This window comes from Rhinolophus ferrumequinum, chromosome 7 (genome assembly GCF_004115265.2).
Source record: "Rhinolophus ferrumequinum isolate MPI-CBG mRhiFer1 chromosome 7, mRhiFer1_v1.p, whole genome shotgun sequence".
NCBI classification, from domain to species: Eukaryota; Metazoa; Chordata; class Mammalia; order Chiroptera; family Rhinolophidae; genus Rhinolophus; species Rhinolophus ferrumequinum.
The window spans coordinates 64,276,835-64,298,204 of record NC_046290.1 but is presented as its reverse complement, the minus strand read 5'-3'; the positions used below and the strand labels follow the sequence as shown (position 1 = coordinate 64,298,204).

The 21,370-nt window shown below is 39.8% G+C and overlaps 1 protein-coding gene across 1 annotated transcript in view; it reads right to left on the bottom strand.

The window, feature by feature from the left end:
* LOC117024608 (acidic proline-rich protein PRP33) overlaps positions 1 to 4,898 on the bottom strand; it is an 83,673-nt gene extending 78,775 nt beyond the window's left edge. Inside the window, exon 1 of the mRNA XM_033110020.1 lies at positions 4,833 to 4,898. Coding sequence (XP_032965911.1) covers positions 4,833 to 4,898 — 66 coding nt within the window. The remainder of the gene's footprint in view (positions 1 to 4,832) is intronic.
* Positions 4,899 to 21,370: the final 16,472 nt, after the last annotated feature.

Genomic DNA, 21,370 nt, shown 5'->3' with positions numbered 1-21,370 from the left:
GGCGAGCTCAGAGACGCTGGCGAGCTCCACAATACGTCTCGCCACAGGGGCCATTGGCCAAGACTCCCTCTCCCCCAGACAGCACTTAGGTGAGAATCACCATGGTCCATCTCAATGACTTCCCCCTTTGTGGATTTTAATAGCTGACCAAGACGCCTTCAGAAGGACACACTTTTTTCTGCGTATGGTATTAATGTCATTCAATCCCTTGTTTTTTCTTCTTCTTCTTTTTTAACCTAAAGAAACATCCTATTGGCATTCTAGCCTGAATAGGATTTAGCATATTTTTCTTCTCATCTCTGATAGACAAAACTGTCTCCATATCCCAGGGCCATATCTGTGTTACCACATCCTTCTCTTCCCCTTGTAGTAGCTCACCTGGCTCCAGGGATGGGCACACGATGCAGGCCAGGTGGGTCACGGTTCCTAACTTCCCTGGCCACAGCACTTGGTCCAAGGATTGAGCACAAAGTCAGGACAATGAGCGTCCTTTCCTGGGTTTTTCAAACTGACCTGAGAGGAAAAGGTTAGGACGCTGTATGTAACCTTGCAGTTGTCAGCACGCATGGTTCAGTGGTAGGAAAGACTACATTCAACATTCAAAAAGAAGAAGAGAACGAGAAGCCAGTGACAGAACCCCCGGTTCCAGAATCCTCTGATACACCTGTATCCTTCCTAAGCTATATAAACCAATAAATTCCTTTCCCTCTCCCACAACACAATTTTGTTTCCTCTGAATTTGGTTTGATTTAAGGAATCCCGATAAATACGATATGATCCATTATGCATTGGTTTCAAAATTTGAATCTCAGAGGACAAGTGTATTCTTTTCATGCCCTAAACCGGCAATGTTTCAAGAGTAAACACCATCCTACCTCTCACTCATCACACTTCCACCACACTGCCCTTCTGTCTGGCCTCTGGACATGGCATGACCCTTCCTTCTTCCAGGTCTTTGCCAATCCCTCTGCCTGGAACCACTGTCCCCAGCTACTTTTATACCTGGCACATTCTCATTCAATGCCACTTTCTCAGAAAGGCTTTCCCTGATCACCTTCAAGTCATCTACTCCAATAAATTTATCTTATATCCCTGTTTACTTTCTTTATAATATATATCCCAGTATGGATTTATCTTGTTTGCTCGTCATCCGTCTTCCTCTACAGAACATACGTTTTGCGATGGCAGGACGCCTCTCTGCCACTCACTGCTTCATTCTCAGTGCATTGCATGATGTCCAGCTCATCATACACTTCCACATTTGTGAAATTAAAATGTCATTGCACTCACTACATAGAGTTATTATTGAAGTAACAGCATAACATTAACTGTACGCATTTTATGTACTTTTCATGCCATGGTTTGGGTATATTTTCAGCCATCCTCAACTATCCTTTGCTCTCCCATAAAGTTTTGAGTCAGAGAACTCCATTGGATATTCTCACATATAGACAAGACGGCCCTCCCTATCCAACTGTGACAAATGGGATTCTGCTGTTCAGAGTAGAGAAGTCAGGTCTAGTAGCCCACTCAGAGAGAGAGAGAGAGAGAGAGAGAGAGAGAGAGAGAGAGAGAGAGAGAGAGAGAGAGCTCCCTGCCATTCAGAAGAGTCTGAAACTATACCCTAGGAGTCCAAGGAGGAGTCCACAGGGAGCCGGGAAGAACTAGACTGAATGGAGCATTTACTGCAATTTTTTATTAAGACACTAGGTGGCAGGTGACTATGCTCGTAGATACAAACAGGAATGATCCGCATTACAGTGCTTACCAAATGCGGGATAACTTTCTCTGTTGAAATTAAATGCCAACGGGGATTTTGTAAGAATTATGATAAGGGATTTGGACTCGGTCTATGAAGAGTACGATTTATTCTGAAACTTTACTTTCAGATTCACAAAGTAAATGTGCAACATGAGAACATTACAAAACTAATGTAGTAGAAAGATTGTCAGCTCCAGGGTACCACCAAGAGAGAGAACTTCTACATAGTGAAACTAAAATCAGTATTTGCACTGCAATAACAGCTCTGTACCTTTGAGAAAAAATAATCTAAGTTAGTAAATAATTGATTGTGTCTTTCTCTTTCTTTTCTCTTTTATTTAAACACCAGGGAGATTTTTAATATACTTTCAAATATAAACTGATCAAGGAATCTATTGTTTCCCTGGTAACCTTCTATGCAAAGTCCTGGGCTTGGAGAACCTTTATTTTCTGCCAAGGCCACAGAATATTAGAGAAAACAATCAGCTGAAGGACACATGCAAAAGCAGATTGTTTAGGTATTTCCTTTCATTAAACAAAAATGAAATGTTCAAGTCACCTGCTATTAAATAAAAAAATCTATCTATATATATATGTCTACATATAGATAGATATATATAACACAAAATGTGTTCTCTCTCTATATATACACACACACACACACACACACACACACACACACACACACACACATATATAGAACGCAAAATGTGGTAAGCACAATAAATTCCAATAAATATATTCCCTTTCCTTAAAGAGTGGTAGTAAAGAAGATAACAGGAGGATGATGGGAGGAGAGGCAACCAAAGAAGGAAAAGAGGACGAAAGGAAAAATTAGGGAATGAGAGGTACTGAAGGGAAAAGAGAGAGAAACATTCACACAGAAGGGAGAGACCAGAGAAAGGAATGGGAAGAGGCAGAGAGAAGCCAAGAGAGTCACATCATAGAAAGGTAAATGGGAAGTAGGCACGCGAAAAGAAAAGCAGAAGGAACACAGAGAGAGACCAAAAGTCAGAGAAAGAGGAGCAGGGAGAAAGAGTTAATAAGTTTTCATATCTTTTCACTGTTGACTCTCTCTCTAGGATAGCTTAGTCTTCAAACTTCACAATAAAATCACCTGTCACTTGCTGCTCTTTGAAATGTTTATTAATCAGTGAATCATTGTTTACTGCTCTTTAACTGCAGTAATACTTAAGCCTTGGAAGCTTTTCTTCAAATAAATATAAGTGAGCCTCTTCAAAGTTGCAAGAACCAGAGACAGGCTCAGGTTTACTCATAAGATTAGAGTACATAGAAAGGATATGCAGAAAAAAGAAGGAAAGCAGCAACCACATACAGCCAGGCCTTTCAGAAAAATAGGAGCTGGAAGATCTTTTAGCTGAGAACACAGTTCTAGCCACCAACTATGTCCCATCACTATGTGAGCACCAGAAATCTATCGTTCTTTCTTTGTTGCTTTTCTCCATTCCTGTCATTTCACTTTCTATCTCTGCTTCAGCTGATCTTTCCATTATCAATGATTTTCTCTCTGTCTCTGAACGCACACTTGGTAAGAGGGAGGATCCATGCTTGGCCAGTCATCATTTGTATAGGCTGCTTTCCTATATATAGATAGATGTGGCCTTCTTGCTTGAGACCACATCAATGATTGGCAGGCCTTGGGCTAAGTGCCCACCCATGGTTCAAACAAGTCTGATCAGGGTGGAAGGACCATGGGGTACAATGTGTATATGGGAGCCCTTTCTGTATTAGACCGTGTGTATGACAGGTGTACAGAAGGGAGGGAATAAAACTGAAAGACACATTGGTTGGTGGGACCAATGCATTCCACCCTTGCTCATCAAGCATACCCCACTTTTTCACCTTGGGCATATGGCTTCAATAATGCCCGTACAACCTAGTTAAACCACTACATATACACTCACCAAATGCAAAGACAAGTTGAGTCACTACAACCAGAAGAAATGAAATGAATCACTTCAAACTTACTGTCTAAAGTCAATGGCCTTTGAAGTTGTTTAAAAAAAAAAAAAGCAAGCCCAATGAAGCAAGAATGCAGAATAGTTTGGGTAGAGAAGGGAAAATGCAGGAAACGAATAAGCTCTGTGAGGGAAAAGACAGAAAGAGAAGGCAGGAAGATTTCCCAGTGGTGAGAAAGGAACAGAAGTCTGTGGGCAGTGGGTGTACCTGCACCCACCTCTGTGTCCTAAGAGATGATGGAGACGGACCTCTAGACAGGTAATTTACAGCCTCTGCAAACTTCCCTGTACCTCTTATGTGACCTGACTTCAAGTTACCAGAATTTAAGGGATCCCTGGTGGCTTAGGCAGTGTAGACGTCTATGGTATCCATGATGGATTGAAGAATGGAGACCTCAGAAAGGCAGAGGACACAGGTGTTTTCTGGACACTGCGTAAGACTTTTACGTTTTCACCAGATCTGAATAGGCAGCCAGTCCCAATATTACCTCAGATGAAGTTCCTTATAACCTGGTTAGATGTATGCTTGAACTCATATTTCATCTGATTTACAGAAATGGATATTTCTTTAACCCCGTAAATAATTAGAGATTGGAAATATACCAACTTCACTGATTTGTGCACTGGGGACAATAGTGAATGCAGATTGGGACACTAACCACCAAACTGTCCTTTTCTTCAACCCTCTAAATTAAGATAAGCCTTTATCAAATAAATAATGGTTGTTACATCGTGCATTTGTTTGACACCTTAAAATTTTCCTGTAAACATAACCATAATGCTAAATGTCTCACAAAGTTGTGGATCAGCGATTGTCTTAATCATCTTGGGCTGCTGCAAGAAAAACGCCCTAGGCTGGGTAGTTAATAAACAACAGAGATTTATTTGCCACAGTACGAGAAGCTAGAAGTCCAAGATCAGGGAGCCAGCATGGTCGTGGTCCAGCGAGGGCCTCTTCTGGGTTGCAACAGTTGACTTCTTGCATCCTCACATGGCAGATAGCAACGAGGGGAAGCAAGCTCTCAAAACTATTATAAGGACACAAAGCCCATAACGGGGCTCACCTTCATGACTCCATCTAATCCTACTTACCTCCCAAAAGTCCCACTTCCTCATGCGATCACCTCCTAATACCATCACGCGGTAGGGTTTCAACATAGGCGTTTTGGGAGGACACATTCAGTCCATAACAGTGATAATCTTCAGTTTTTCTCGAAGAAGCACGGCATGTCATTGGTTTGTTCTGTGGCCCCCACAGCCCCTATGGCCCAGCTTAGAGGCCACTGAGAGTAAGAAAGAAACCACCGTGTTTCCCCAACAATAAGACCTAGCCAGACCATCAGCTCTAATGCGTCTTTTGTGGCAAAAATTTATATAAGACCCGGTGTTATTTTATAATAATATAAGACAGCGTTTTTAATATAATATAATATAATTAATATAGTATAATATAAGTCTGGGTCTTATATTAATTTTTGCTCTAAAAGATGCATTAGAGCTAATTGTCCAGCTCGGTCTTATTTTTGGGGAAACACAGTAGAGCCAGACCATTACGTGTTTTCCTGAAGAAATCAAGGCTGTAACCTTAGAGAAAGGGAAGTTGGGGGATGGGTTTGTTTCCCCCTATTGCCTGAGTGGGTGGGACCTTCTTGGTTCTGGCCATGGAGGAGGCTGGGAATAGAGAACTGGCTGGCCTATGGGTACATTTGGGGCGCTGTCCTAATTTGGGTAGAGAGAAGTATACGGGAGAAAGGAAAAAAAAATTCATTTCTCTTGCATTTGGAACAAAAGGAAATCAGCAGCAAAGACAGAATATATTTTCCTTGAAGCTGACTGTAAGCTCTCATTAGGCACAGGAACCAGAGCTTATTTATAGAATTGCACTATAGTTTTGCTCTGTCTGGAGAGCAAGTCCAATTAATTCTCATCAAGCAGGTTGTTCAAGTTCCTATTACAATGAATTCCATAAAATTAGTCTCTGGGCATAGAGCTCTGGGGATGTGAAGAGTCGTATTGATCCGGAGATGGGGCTCAGCTAACTTTATAGCAGATTTCTGTCCCCTCTCCTCCTTCCTCTTCCTTCCCTTCCCCTTCCATCTCTCCAGATGCCCACCAGCATGACTCAATCCTGGTGCCTAACTGCAGAACTGCTTTGATCCTCACTTCTCCTATTTATAGAGGGATGATATCTCCTTAAAAGGGCTACAGTGAGTCCTGAATAAAATAGCATATACGAATGTCCTTGCACAGAAGAAACACTTGATAAGTATTTGGTAGAAAATAAAGAAGAAAGAAGGCAGTGGCTGTAGTGCTACTCAGTACATGGGAAGATAAATCGTGTGATGAAAGGTTTATTGGGTGGTAGGATATGAGGAAGATGAGTCAGAGCAAACTAATGAAAGAATGTGATGTTGGAGGGTGCAGGCTGTCACTGCTGCTGCTGACGTTATTTGAAAGAAATATAAGACTAACTCTCTCGTCCGTGGTAATTAGAGGAGCTCCCTAGGCACTTTATATAGCTAGGATGGTAACCTTTGTATCTTGCTTGAAACCAACTGCAGTTTGTATAATTACATCCTGACAGCAGGTTCCCAGCTGCATGGTTTTTACAGAAAGATAATATTTTCTCTAGTGTACTTTCTGTAATTAACGTTTCACATAGGTGAGTGAGGAAATGGTGATAGTATCCACGCTGGTCTCCTTCTCCTTCTCCTTCTTAGGGCAGATGGGCAAATTCCTGGGAAGATTGTGACATTAGGAAAGTATTGAAAAGGACCAAAAATTAAAAGGTGTTCTGGAAGTACTTTTCAGAATGCTTCCTGATGTAGTCTTCCTAACAATGATAAATACGAAGCCATGCACCCTGAACGTGAAGATGGTGCCATCCTGATTGTCACCATCTGGTAAGGACTGAATTCTGTCCTCCCTAAATTCACATTGAAGCCCCAACCCCTAATGGGACTGTATTTGGAGACAGGCTTTTTAAAGAGGTAATTACAGTTCAGTGAGATCATAAGGGTGGGGCCCTGATCCCATGGGACTGGTTCCACGTAAGAAGAGGAAGAGACAGCAGAGACCTCCCTTTCCACATGCATGTACAGAGGAAAGGCCATGTGAGGACACAGTGACAAGGCAGCCGTCAGCAAGCCAGGAAGAGAGGCCTCACCCCAAACCAACCTGGTGGCCCCTGGACCTACCTAAAACTTGCTGGTACCCACGGGCCTGGACACGCTGCAGTGGGCTGAATGGGTGGAACCTCCACTTTCCGGGGTTTATCTTGAAACATCCCACAGTGATCCACATGGAACACGGAAGAAGAAAGCATCTCGCATCAAGTTCTGTCATGTGCGTGGCTACATTTGGTTTTCATTGGCACAGCCACATAGATCACAAAGAGCTCTGCAGTGTGGTCATGCTTCTTAGTGTCTCTATTAGTTTCCTAGCACTGCTGGAAACTAGTCACCACACACTTAATAGCTTAAAACCACCACTTATTCTCTTACAGTCCTGAAGTCAGAAGTCCAAAACCAGTCTGACTGGGCTAAAGTCAAGATGTTGGCAGGGTTCTTCCTCATAGAGGCTCAAAGAGAGTATATGTTTCCTTGCCTTTTTCAACTCTAATGGCTGCCTGTAATCACTGGTTTGTGGTCGCTTCCTCCTATATCAAAGCACATCACCCCAATTCCTGCTTCCATTGTTTAGCTCCTTCTCCTCTGACTCTTACCCTTCCTGTGTCCCTCTTGCAAAGACCACTGTGATTACACTGGGCCCATCTGGATATCCCTGGATACTCTCCCCACCTCAATAATTTGATCACATGTGCAGTTCCTTTTGCCATAGAAGGTAATATGCACCTGCTCTGGGTATTAGGACATGGACACATGGGGGACACCATCCAGCCTACCTCACGGCTCTTCCCACATCCCACACCTCCAGGCACAGACCCTTGATACAGACCTTCCTAATTTGCAGCTTCCTGTGGGTTCATTATGGCTGGACTGAGTCTCTCCTTTTTTGAATATCCAGGTCTCATATCACCTCCTCTAGGAAGCCTTTTCTTACTTCTTAAACCCACGTTGACTTCTCATTTACTTAAAATATGAACTCCATTATTTGGCTCTTAATATGTTATACTGAAGTCAATTCTACTTTGTTTCACATGTATTTGACTTGTTTGTCAAATGGAATTGTAAGTTTCCTATTGAAGGTTTGTGTATCTTCCTCTCCATTCCCCTGAAATAATGTGTTTGACCTCTAGGTCACCTTCTCCTTAGCTGGGCCTCCTAATGCCCATAGGATCTATGTCACTCACCAACTAAGTGCCTAAATGTATCCGTGTCCTTGCTGGTTTGTGCCCCATCCCACCCTTGGCCTTGGTTGTGAATCAGGCTCCTGCTCTGGTCTTTTCTGAGTTCTTTTTCTGGGAGCCTTCCTTTCCTTCATTGCCCTCCAGTATTCCTTCCCTGGGGGTGGAGTCCTGCTGTTGATTCCCAGATTCTCTGGTTACCAGGTCCATGCATACAAACCGTCCAAACAATCCTCATTTGATAGGAATCTGGGGACCCAGGCCACTACTTGGCCTTGTGGCTCAGCCCAGCCCATGTGTTAGGACCCACCTGTCATGCCTTGAGCCACTGGAGTTACCCATACAGGAATGCTTTTATCTACCTAGATAAACATGCACTTCAGCATCTGAGACAAATCTCCCAGCTCCTCTTATGTCTCAGCACACACGTCTCCTGCAAGCACTAATCGCCTCTACCTTTCATCCTATGTTTCTGTAAGTAGCCATACATCATAAAGGATTATAAGATACAGTGCGAATGTCCCACAAAGCCTAACACAGATCTAGAAGGTGTTCAAAACCAGCACCAATTGATCAGAAAATTGGTTGCATTCTCCTTACTCCCTCTTGGCACATTCAAGACAAAATTTACTTCGTTAGGGACACATTCTGGAAAGAGAGCTGCTTCTTTGTCTCCCTTTTCTGGAAACATTATAATTAGCTGCAAATTCCATTTGAAATTCATCTTTTGAGAGCCCGCTAATGTAAGCAGCAGGGATACCAAGATGAAAAACACGGTACCTGCCTGCAAGAAACTCCTAATCTAATATGGTACGCAGGCAAGAAGAACAGAAATTACACTCAGGGTCAGCGACATAATTTGCAGGGTCTGTTACAAAATGAAAATGTGGAGCCTCTTGTTCCAAAAGTAGGGTAAAAGTGTCATTAACAGTATAAAAATGTTAACCTTTTTCTTTTTCCTTTCTTCTGGGGGCTTTCTAGATACAGCACACTGTTTTTTATGCGATGTTTAATATCATCCTAAGTAAAAAAAAAATTTTTAAGTTAAATTATTACTATGAATTTTATGATCTGTCTTTATATTCTGAGGTACCAATTTTAAATTAAAATATAAAAGCAGTTAACTCATATGCAGAATCACTGAAATTATATAACCGCAGTGTTTGGTTTTTACCAAGATGGTGGAAATGCTGCACAAAACTAACTAAAACGTTTCTTATTTTACTTCTTGATCTGCATGCAGTCTACCAATACTCTACATTTAGCTTAGTGGGGAATAAAGAAAGACTGAAAGTCAAGGAACTATGGGTTACCCCTATCTTTGCCTCTCTCATATCTTGTATTTTTCAGTGTAAGTGGTTGGCTAATACAGGGAAGTAATAAGAATAGGAAAGGACGATAGGGTTCCTTGCTCATTCTTGTTTCTTAGAACATTATGGCCTCATTTCTGCATACAAAGCAAATTCTCGTTGGAATAGAAAGCCTGTCCTCTTAGGGGAGGTGTAACATGCTTATCTTGTACTTGTTTTGAGGCTTCCTGAAGTCTCATGCATTGTAGGTCCGCTGGAATTGTGTGTTCCTGGGGCAATGCAAATGTTTTCTGTAAATGGGACAGCAAGGAAAGGCAGGCACACATATCGCATGTGTCCTCTCTGCTCAGGTGCATGCTCCATTGAACTTGACCAACAAAACACAACTTCAAATATAAAATTAAGGATTTCAAGATGATGTCAGCAGAATATTAAATAAAGTGGGCCCTTCAGAATACAGGGCTCTGTGCCACTATGCAAGTCATATACCCATGAAGCTGGTCCTGATGACAGATAATACATACCCTGTGAGAAATTCCATGATAAAGACATACACAGGGTTGCATGGGGACACCGCACGAGAAAGGTAGAAGAAAGGGGGCTTTCTATGGGAGGTAACACTGGAGCTGAAGCTTCAAGGATGAGAATGGTTTCGCCAAGTGAATGAAAGAGGGGAAGAGTATTATAGTAGGAGAAACAGCAGGTGCAAAGACATGGAGGCATTACAAAGCCTTGCACTGTAAGAGACTGTTAGCATGAGAACTGCTATCTTTAGATCAGGGTTAACAGCCCCTAGCCTGAAACAACATAATTATAAAATTCCAGGATGTGGGCAGTGCAGCATGGAGACTAGAAGTTCTTTAGCTTATCTTATACTCCTTATAGCTATGCAAGTTCTGTAGCTTATCTTATACTCCTGGTCTCCTTGTCCTGTAGTAAATCTTATACTCTTTGAAGCTATGCAAGTCCTGTAGCTTATCTTATACTCCTGGTCTCCTTGTCCTGTAGTAAATCTTATACTCTTTGAAGCTATGTAAGTCCTGTAAGTTTATCTAGTACTCTGTGAAGCTATGGAAAGCCTTGAAAATGCTATATAACCCCTTGGCTTTAAGTGTTTGGGGTCCTTGTTAAAACCCGCTGCGTCGGGCAGAGACTCGGACCCCAGCTGGCTGGAAATAAACCTCGCTGTGTGACTTGCATTATTGTGCGGGTTCTCTGTCTGTCTGAGGGGGACAATTCCGGACCTTAACAGCACCTTTGGGGAACTACAGCTGTTAGATACAGTGCGAATGCAGATGTGTGTGGGATAGCAAAGTTGAGACTTAAAAAGTCTTAAAAGAATGTGAGTGCCAAATGAAGGAATTTAAATTATCCAGACAGCTGTGCAATGTCATTGGGTCAGTATAAGCAGAAGAGTGACATCAAAGGATTTGTATTCTCAAAGGTTGTGGGGCTTTTTGTTTGTTTGTTTGCTTGCTTGCTTGTTTTTTTAAATGTGGATGGTGGGTTTGAAAGAAGGAAACTATAGCAAGAGACAAACCATTTTGAAGCCCTTGCTGTGCTATGAGAAGCTCAGACTGTGGGATTCTTTAATTTTGTCCCTTTTTAAAAATTGCTAATTTAGAAAGCCAGACTCATATTAAGGGATGAGAGTTAAAATATTAGCTAAAAAATTAACTAAAGCATAATGTCATTTACAACAATAACAATGGCTACAGAATTGAGTTCTTATATCAACTTCTAAGCTACCCTCTTCAAAGCACTGGACAAATGCTTTGGACACTGGACAAATATGGCTAAAAGAATTTTTTTTTTCCTAATTTGCTCTACATCCTATCATTATTCAGTGATCCTTCTGTTAACTGCTAAAAGTTAACTGCTAAACAATTTTAAGCATGTTTTTGGCTATGCTAGTTTATCTTAAAGCAAGAGCAACGGTGGGAGGGTGTGTGCAGGAAACAACCTGTGAGCCAGGAACTATTCTGCCAATATCATTTGGTTGTTGTATAAGTTCTACTTATTTAGCTTTGCAAGGAGTCGGAGACCTGAGGCAAGTTTCCAATCTCATCCTGACTTCCTCACTTTCGATTTGTCTGTGCCCAAGAGCTCTGATTTCCTACTTCTATTTACTGTCCTTCCCTAATCCTTCCCGTCAAAACGTTCCCTCATTCCATCTAAGTCATCAGAGCAGAGTTTTGCTACCTTTTTCATGTAGCAGCACACAGAGGAAATGATAAAATCTGTTTGGCACACTGGGTTTAAGGGGCAAGGACTTTTGGCCACTGAAGGGTACTGCTCTGGTGGGTTCTGGCTGTGGCAGGCCCACGCGTCTGCTTTCAGGGTTGAGGGAGTAGTTACTCGAGTGCACCTGCAACTCACTCATTTGCAGCACAGCAGCCTGCCTGCCTCAGCACATAAACTGGGAAACTCTGTAACAAAAGGTCTTTAGCTCTTCCAAGTATCAGTGTTAACTAGTCCAATGCTTCTCAAACATTGATACGCTTATTCAGTGCCTCGGGATCTCATTAAAAGTGCATATTCTGATGCAGTAGGTCTGAGATTCTGCGTTTAGCCAGCTCCCAGACTCCAGTGTGGTTCATGGACCATACTTTGTGTAACAAGGAACTGGATGATTCATTAATACAACTTGCTCTGGTAAAAATTACAAAATTTAAAAAATTAATATAACAGAAAATTTAAAAATTCATAAAATTGTCTGACTTTTAATATTAGTTACCAGAACACCAGAAACAGTATAAAACAGCCTCTTTTGAATGATAGGTAAAGTCCAACATTCTTATTTGACTAAACCTGACTTGGTTCAGTTTTACACTCTAAAACCTATTTTAAAGTGACTATAACGAACAGTTCTTCTTATAAGGAACACTGGCCTGGAATATAGAGAACTACTAATTTGGTTTTCTCGTAATCAAAGAAAGACCCTTACAAAAGAGAGGTCAGAGTTGATTATTTAGCAAGGCTTTTGTGCTAGATTGAACATACTCAAAGAAAAGCATCATTATGTGAAAAATTATTATATTCTCCTAGTCCTTGAGATAGAAAAGCTATTAAAAGAATCATTTGACCTTACACAAAATATCCTTTCCTCCTCAGATTCTGACTAATACTTTTCGCTCTAGAAACTGTCATTGTTTCTTTCCAACTGTCAATAAATGCAGACTCAGACTATAGGTGATAACTTCTGTTTCCAAATGGAAATAAATTTAAAGGCAAATGCAAAAATGACTTTCAGATAAAGCTGAAAGTGGCATTTAAGGTAAGCTCAGTGGTATTATAATATCTTTGAAAGAGGAAACAAATTTCCAAGATTTAAACATTTTGAAGATAAAAATGTAAATTTTCTATTTTAATACATACCAGTTTTTGAATAAGAGAAAGCACTAACATGCAATGAGATTGAAACTAAAGTACAGCTAGTGGGGACAGAGCCAGGATTGCAGTTTCCAGGCTCTCGGCCTCACGTGGAGGGGTGCTGGTTTGGGTAGTAGATAGCCATCAGCTGTGGCTAGTTGGCTGTCAGCTGTTACCAGTTAGCCAATTAGCCCCTGATATAACTGCTGCGGCTGCATTGGTTGGTTAGTCGGTTGGTTGGCAGGTAGAAAAGCGGACAGCAGGTTCCAGGTCATGTGGCTCCAGCCTCCAGTGAGCCTATAGTGCCGCCAGTGAAACTATAGTGGTATGACTCCCCTATCTATGGCTCCTCCATGGGTGTTCCTTTTTGGCCTCGCCATATCCTGCGTTCTTATGTGGGGAGCGGGACCAGAGATCCCGCAGGCTGCCTCGCATGACAAATGGCGGTGCAAGCAGGGTCTCCTTCATGACAAATGGCGCAGCAAGCAGGGTCTCCCACAAGACACAGCTCTATTCAAATTCAAATTATGGAAACTTTGGAAATTTTTACAAAAATACATATTTATAAGCTCCAAACACCTTTCTTCAACCTCTTTGAAAAGCTTACTAAACATTTCGTGATTTAGTCTATCAATCCTTGTAATATGAGCATCAGTTGAAATATTTGAATATACATTGATTAGTAGAAAGTGAATTTGACAATATTTAGAAATGTACTCTTTTTTAAGTAATGTAAATGAAATCTTTGTTTTCTCAATGAAAATATCTTTGGAAGAAAGGATAGTTGTAACTCTGAAAAGCTGGAAAAGAAAAATGTCTTTAACCCAGGGAAGAAAAAATAGTTTATGTGGGAAGACAAATTAATGATTCTGGAGGCCTACAAAATTACTAGACATTTTTTAATGAAATAAGTTATGAAAGTGAACTTCAGAATTTCATTACCAATTTATGGAGGTCTCCCTTCTATGCAGAGCTAAAAAAAGATGGGTGGGGCTTTCTCTATATGATGTAAATAGGTGACCGATCTCACATCAATCCGTTCTTTGCAGATTGCATAGAGAAATCATGAAAAGAAATGCTTTGACTATGGATGAGTAGTTTTATGGTTAATAAATTGTAGTACATGGTGTTTTACATTAGAGAAAAGGGCAATCAGATTTCATGCTTCAGAGTGTAAATTGATTACTCTCCTGGGATCTGAACATAAATCATTTTCTTGGCCATCTTATTATGATTTCATCCAGTTGGTAAAAAACACCTTTTTTTTTTCTCATTTTGATTAAAAGAATTAGATGTAAACCACTATAGTTATCAAATGATGAAAACTGGTGAACTGACAATCTTATTTTTATGAAGAAAATACGAATTTAACATGGGTTATAACATCTGCTTTAATTGTGTAGGTTTTGGTTAATGAAAAATATCCTCTGAAGTGATTATAGTTCAGGTAATTACACCCAGGGGATGGATGGATCATGAAACAAAAGTCTGAACAGCTAGAGTTTCAATAAGGAAAAGAAAGTTGAGCTACACCTGTGGCAAGTGCTGTGATAGGCACATTTCATATGCTTCCATATGAATGATTATCTGTAAGAAGGACTACTTTTCATAAAAATAGAAGCTTTTCTGAAACAGCGAAACAGAGCTTTCAGAATATTCCTTATTTAAATACCATGCACAAAAATAAAGAATACTCTCACCTTAGTTTAGTATTGGGAATTCATGTATCTTCAATGTTTCTCCATTAGCCGTTTCCTCTGGACTTGAATGCATCACTTTCTTGAAGTTAAAACATCCTGGAACATCTTCACACAGCTGAAATTGCCGGTAAACTTATTAACGATCATGCTTAATTATGTTTAATATTCTCATTAGTTACCCACTTTCTCCCCATCTTTCAGCTTAAGACACAAATGTCTTTTACAAATCAACGAAACAATCATTTTCCTTCTGTACCCCAACAATTCTCTTACAAAGATGACACTCAAAATATCTGCCAACTTATGTGAGTAGCAACTAATCAAGAAATAATATTTCTCATTGCTCTTTCCTATACTTACCAGCACGGCTGTCCTTTCGCTAGTCAGGAAGTTTGCGCCCGTTTTCCCCAGTGAACCACTTTCAATCCTAGCTCTTTACCCTTTGAATGACATAATGCATCAATACCTCGTTGTATAGGATTTGCAAACCTTAGGCACCTGCTATCGACCTTCCAAGCCACAGAGATGACGACTCCAGCAGCTGTAATAGATTGCTGTTAAATAGGTCGATTTTTGCTTTTGATAGGAGAAAGCTCCTTTCCAACCCTTTCTAGCTGATGTGATGAATTGAAAATGAGGGTCTTATTTTCCAAAAACAAAACCCTATTGCTGAAATAACCATAGCAATTACAGAAACAAATAAGACGTTCAGGAATAGCTGAGGCAGCTTGAAGTAGTAGAAAGACAGACCATAGGCTTTAAACCCTAATAAATCTGGGTTTGAAGGCAGTTTTCCTACCTCATCTTGAATATGTTATGTAGTCAAATTCATCTTCTATTTCCTAATCTGGAATGTGGAGGCGTTCCCTTGGGGTTTAGATGGGATACTTATAGAGAGGGCTTAACAGAGTGACTAGCTAACATATAATAGATACCTGATGAATAGTAGCTATTATTATTCCTCTTCCCTACCCTTTCTAGGTTAACTTCTGATTAACTTGTACAGGTACATAGTTTATATTGGAACTACTTACAGGCCTACCTCAGAAATACTGCCGTTCCAGTGCCAGCCACCGTAATAAAGCGAGTATCGCAATAAAGTGAGTAGTAATCTTTTTGCTGGTGGAAGGTCTTGCCTTCCATTTCTAAAAGAAAAGAAAAGAAAAAAGAACACCTGTGAAGCACAATAAAGCCAAGCATAATAAAACGTCATATGCCTGTACCGTGGAGCAGAAGCTTTTCATTCTTCACTTCGGTCCTGGTCAGAACTATCACAGATGTGAGTGCCTTCAGGAAATGGTTCATTTTGTGAATTGTGTAGTCTTTTGCCAACTGGGTGTGAAGAGTCCCAACTTACTTAGATGACTGCCTTCCTCACCACACGGTGGCTGCAGCAAAACTTTGTCTCTGATTCTGCTTAGTAGCTGGATTCTAACCAACATTGAACTCCCAGGCTGGGAGATGTGGCTTCCTCTCCTACCTGTGGATATACTAAAATTTCTTATTTAATCAAAGTAAATTTTTGACTCATTTACATTGTAATATTTCTTGATATTATACTCTTTCTTGATCATTTCAAATTATTAACTAATAAATTTAAAACTGTCCTGCCATTGCATATTATGGTCTGACACAGCCCATTGAAAACAGTATTTTCTGGGACCTTAAAGAACCCATTTTAATAAAAAGAAGTTTAAAACCAGATATAAAAAAGTTATTTCTAGACACAGGGTAGAATAAAAGGTGATTCTCAAGAAGTTACTGGCCCTTGTTCTTCTTCTTCAAAGAGAAAAAGTGTTTAATTTTTTAAAATATATTTAAAGTATTTTTTCAGTTACAGTTGACATATACTGACCTGTCTTCTTATTGGCCCTCAGAGAGCTAGTGGTACTATGTGCTGGTAGCTGTGTGACCTTGGGCAAGATGATTAGCTCGTAGAGTCTCAATTTCTTCATCTGTAAATTAGGATAATAAAAGTATCTACTTTCTAGGGAGCTAGTGAGAAGTAAATGAAGCAGGGCAGGTAAAGTCCCTAAAACAGTGCCTGACACATAGACATTTTCAATACATGTTAGCTATTATTATTTTTCATTATTTTTGAAAAGACATTTAATTATTGCTAAAGTTTTACAATAGTTTCTAAAAGTCTTGTTGATGAAAACCCTCAGATATTTCTCCATTTCATGTCTAAGGAAATCACTAATTGTATAATCCTTGGATGCTAAAGATGAGAAATCCTGTTCTTCATTTCCCTGTAGTTTTATCAAGAAACATAGCTTGGCTATTATTTATATCTTTGAAATATCAAAAATCCAAACGATTTTAAATATGTGTGTTCATTTTTAGATGGTTTCTAGTCTCTTGGTAGATTTTTGTGAGACACTTGGATGATTGAGTAGCTCTCTGAATGCCGTTCTGTCTCTTAGCCCTGGTTCCTCTACCAGAAACAGAATGCTGGGTGGAGTTCATTGATTGTGGTAATGCTCTCATTTTATACACATTTTGCTTTTCTATAACTCCAACCTCCAAGTCACTTCCCGCCCCCACAAATCTTGGTGATATTAAAACAAGGGCTCTAAGCAATTTTTAGCAGATGGGACCCGAAATAGGAAGTGGGCCGGTTGGAAGGACAAGCAGCTTGTAGTCATGTACGGGAGTTATTCTATAAAGTATAGGAAGTTAATTAAGCAGTGGAGAAATAGGAATTATTCTGTGTTGACCGAAAGGATGAACTGGAGTTAGAAAAATTGGAGGCAAGGACATCAACTGGGAATCATCCAAAAATACACGTTAAAGATCTAATCTGGGAGAGTGGAAATGGGGACAGATCAGGGCTGAACGGGTGAGATGACACATAAGATAAATAGTAAATCAGGACATGAGGTCCAATTGGATAGAGTGGAGTCCAGAAGATACTCCGTATAAAGTAATTGCTTCTTCTGTAGCACACTGCATCAGCATGCTAAGGTTACCACAACAAAATACTACAGACTGGGTGTCTTAAACAACAAAAGTTAATTTTCTCATAGTTCTCGAAGCTAGAACTCCAAGATCAAGGTGTCAATACGACTGGTTTCATTCTAAGGCTTCTCTCTTTGGCTTGCAGATGGCTGCCTTTTTTCTGTGTCCTTATGTGGTTGTCCTTTGGTCTGTGCTGTCTGTGTCCTGATCTCTGCCTATAAGGACACCAGTCATATTGGATTAGGGCCGACCCTAACAACACCCCTAACGTGTAACTTAATTACCTCTTCAAACATCCTATCTCCAAATACAGTTATACTCTAAGATATTTAGCCTTGCTCTTTATTTTTCTGTTTGGTGCCCATAGTTCTCATAGTAAATTTGGGCAAAAATTGTATAAAAATAAAAACAAATAGTGGCATTAATATTTGTGGAATGCTTATCATGTGCTATACACCATTCTAAGCATTCTAAGTAATAATATACATATTTTATTTATATATATGTAATGTATATATTATATACTATGTATATATGATCCTTTGATCTTTAAGAGAACCCTATGACGTCAATACTATTATTATCCCCATCTTGCAGTTGCAGAATGGGAAACTGAGGCAATGCTTAGAAAATGTGCCTATGGTAGATTTATTTTAACATTGATAGACCTGGAATTTAAACCTATATGGTCAAACTTCAGACCCTGTGCTGGAAAGCTTCCTAGCTCATCAAATTTCTCAAAACACCTTTGCAATAAAAAAGGAATTGAGTGTTTTGAGAAGAATCCCCTCTCTTTAAACAGAAACTGTCATGCAAGTCATCACACTAACCCTTATCACCAACATTAAACGCAGCTCCTACTCCTGGTACCAACTCCCTCTCCTCCCAAAATGACAGTATAAAATAAGAATGAGGGAGAACATTATCTCAGATTCTGAAAAGAACAAAATAGGTTTCAATGTTCTACTGTGGAGTAAACAGCTTTTTGTCTTAAGGAGGGGGTGTTCTGAAGGAGGTGAGGACCATTTAAAGATCTGAGAAATAGATGAATTACCCATACTAATGTTAATTTCTCAAGCTTCACTCCTTCTACCTTTACTTTTCTGTCTTCCTTAATTTGTGATTTGGGGCAGTGATCATCAAAAATTTTAGCAGTGTAATTTTCTATTTTCCAAATAAAATATGACATTGCATCATCAAACAAGAAAAACAATACTTTTTATACAAACTTAAGCATTGACACTCATATTTACTTTTGAAACAGACAATGAGAATGTACATTAATATTTTGGTGTTTTCCAGTGTGTTAAAATTTGGCATCTATCACCTTTGAACACCTTTGCTGGTTAGTTTTTAATTACAGTTTAAAAAAATAACTTTGAAAATAACCATTTAAGGTATTTAAACTGTTTAAAAATAATTAGTAAAACATATTTTAAACACTTGCAACAAATGCATGCTGGGCCCCAGAAGCACCTCTGAGGAAGTGTCACAGTTTGCAAAAACCAGTGATAGAGGGAAATGCAGGCGTCACCTCGGTTCCAGAACATAATGAGAATGCAGTTCCCCTTCTGGAGTACATTTATGCTGGCCCACGCTCCAGGCCAAGGAGTAGGCGTCAGGCTCCATCAATCTTAGACACACAGAGAGTCCCTTATCCATATGCTCAGAGTGTTTGACGCTGTGTCCCTGCCTTGTCACAAATTAGTCACTTTCTATTAGTGACTGTGAATATAAAGGAGGCATTTTCTGAAATATGGATCTTGTTTCAACAATTAGGGATAGAGAAACCAATAATTTCTTCATTTCCTGTGTATCTAAATGAAATAATTTTTAGTCTGTAGTCTCTATAGATGCTACTGACAATATTCCATCCCTTAAACCTGCTCCCAAAGTCCCAATTCTAAAATGAGGAGAGCAGATAAAAATAGGGTAGAAAACTTCCCTCCCTTCCTCTTCTTCCTTTTTTCCTTAAGGGTCACTGTGCCCAATTTATAGGTTCATAGAAATTTAGCCTCAGAAAGAAACTCAGAAATAATGCAGACTAGTGTCTTGCCTCTACAAAACTTCCCTAAATAACATTGCTGATGGCCTCTGATTGAACATTCTAGGGCAAGAAGCTGACTATTTCCTCATTCCACCCTTGGAAGGCAGGAATTTATAACGAGTTCTCCCTTACATTGCATATGCCACAATTTAGTCAATCCCTTGTTGATAGACATTCAGGCTGTTTGCAAGAGTTTTTCACAACAATGTTGCAATAAACATTTCTGTGAGTATAGCCATAATTCTAGGTTTATTTCATTAGCAAAGGCTCCTTCAAGGGAATTGCTGAGTCAAAGTATATATGCACATCTTTTATTTTAGTAGCTGACGCTGGATTGCTTTTCCAAAAGATTGTGGTAATTCATATTCCTCCAACAAAGTATGACAAATCCTATGTTCCCATTGGATTTTATCAGACCTTTACACTGTTGCCTATCCGCCAGCTGAAAACAATGATATCTCATTATTGTTTTCATTTGCATGCCATAATCACTGCTGGGGTCCACATCTTTCAAATGTTCATTGGTTATTTGTGTTTGGTCGTGTGTAATTTATTGTTGTTGTTAAATTGCTTACCTGTTTGTCTTAGGATGGTTTATATTATCAATTTGAACAAGGTCTTCGTTGATTGATTAAGGGTTGACCTTTCTACTGTTACTCATGGAACTAAGTTTTAACTTCCAACTATCCTGCCTTGTCTTCTCTGAACAAATCCACTTCTCAACAATTCTCTGAAGTGCTGCTTGTTCATAAGTGAATATCGCTTCTAGAAGTGACCTGCACGGTAGGACCTCGCTCCTCACAGTGTGGTCCACAGAACCAGCATCCCCTGGAGATGGTCAGACGGCCCATTCTCCAGCCCTGCTCCAGGCCTCCTAAATCAGAATCTTCAGTTTTACAAGATACCCAGCTAATCTGCATGCACATTAAAATTTGAGAAATACAGCAATAGAGCGTGACAGGTCTTTAACTCTTGCCTTTGGCTCTGATATTTATATCAAAATTACCATAGCATTTTAGGTCACAGAAACTAAGTTCTTCATTCTGCTTTCGAATAAACTGTTGCTGAATTGTTTCCCCATATGTATTTACTAATGAACATTTTGCACCTAAAGATTTTACCCTTATTCCCAGTAAATCTCATTATATTCATTTCAACCCATAATTTTGATTTATGATATGCTCTTTGAATACTGAATCTGCATTTTAATGTAGAGGCTCTTAGTACTCAGTTTGGGATGGGGCGGGGGGATTAATCTAAAACTTTGAATAAAGAGAGGTGGTAAGGCTCCAGATAAGTCCCTCTACACTTTCTTTTGTCTTACAGATATATTAAGTACAGTTAAGATAAATTTTAAAATGAGCCTTAAGGAGAAAGAGAAAGAAGATATTATAATATACAACATTTAACTGAAGATATTTATGCATGTGGTGGCACTTGAGTGACTTCATTTCTTTTTTTCAAAACAATCACCTGTTGACCCCTTATCCTCACCAGCTACTTCTGTAATAGATCCAGGCACCTATCTCCAGAAGAAACATGGGGTTATGCTGCTACCTCAAAGCAGCAATGCCTGAGAACTATTATTACAATGATGACTTTGACCCCTAGGATGACTATGTTTCCAACCACAGGAGGAAGACATATGGGAACCAAAGACAATTTCTCTTTTAAAGGTACACTAAACTTCTAGTCGAGAGAAGATGGTATCGACCTGTTTCTCCTTGCTCATCCCTACAGAGAACAGCCATGAACCCTGGAAATAAGAGACAGCCAAAGGAGACTCTGAAAGCTGGTAAAAAGAAAGCAAACTGGTTGGGGACCCCAGACAGAAGAAACAGCACGATGGCAGGGCATTTTGCAGGCCCTACCCAACAGAAGAAGGTAACCCACACTCAGTATTTCCTGGCCCCAAACTTAGCAATAGAAGACAG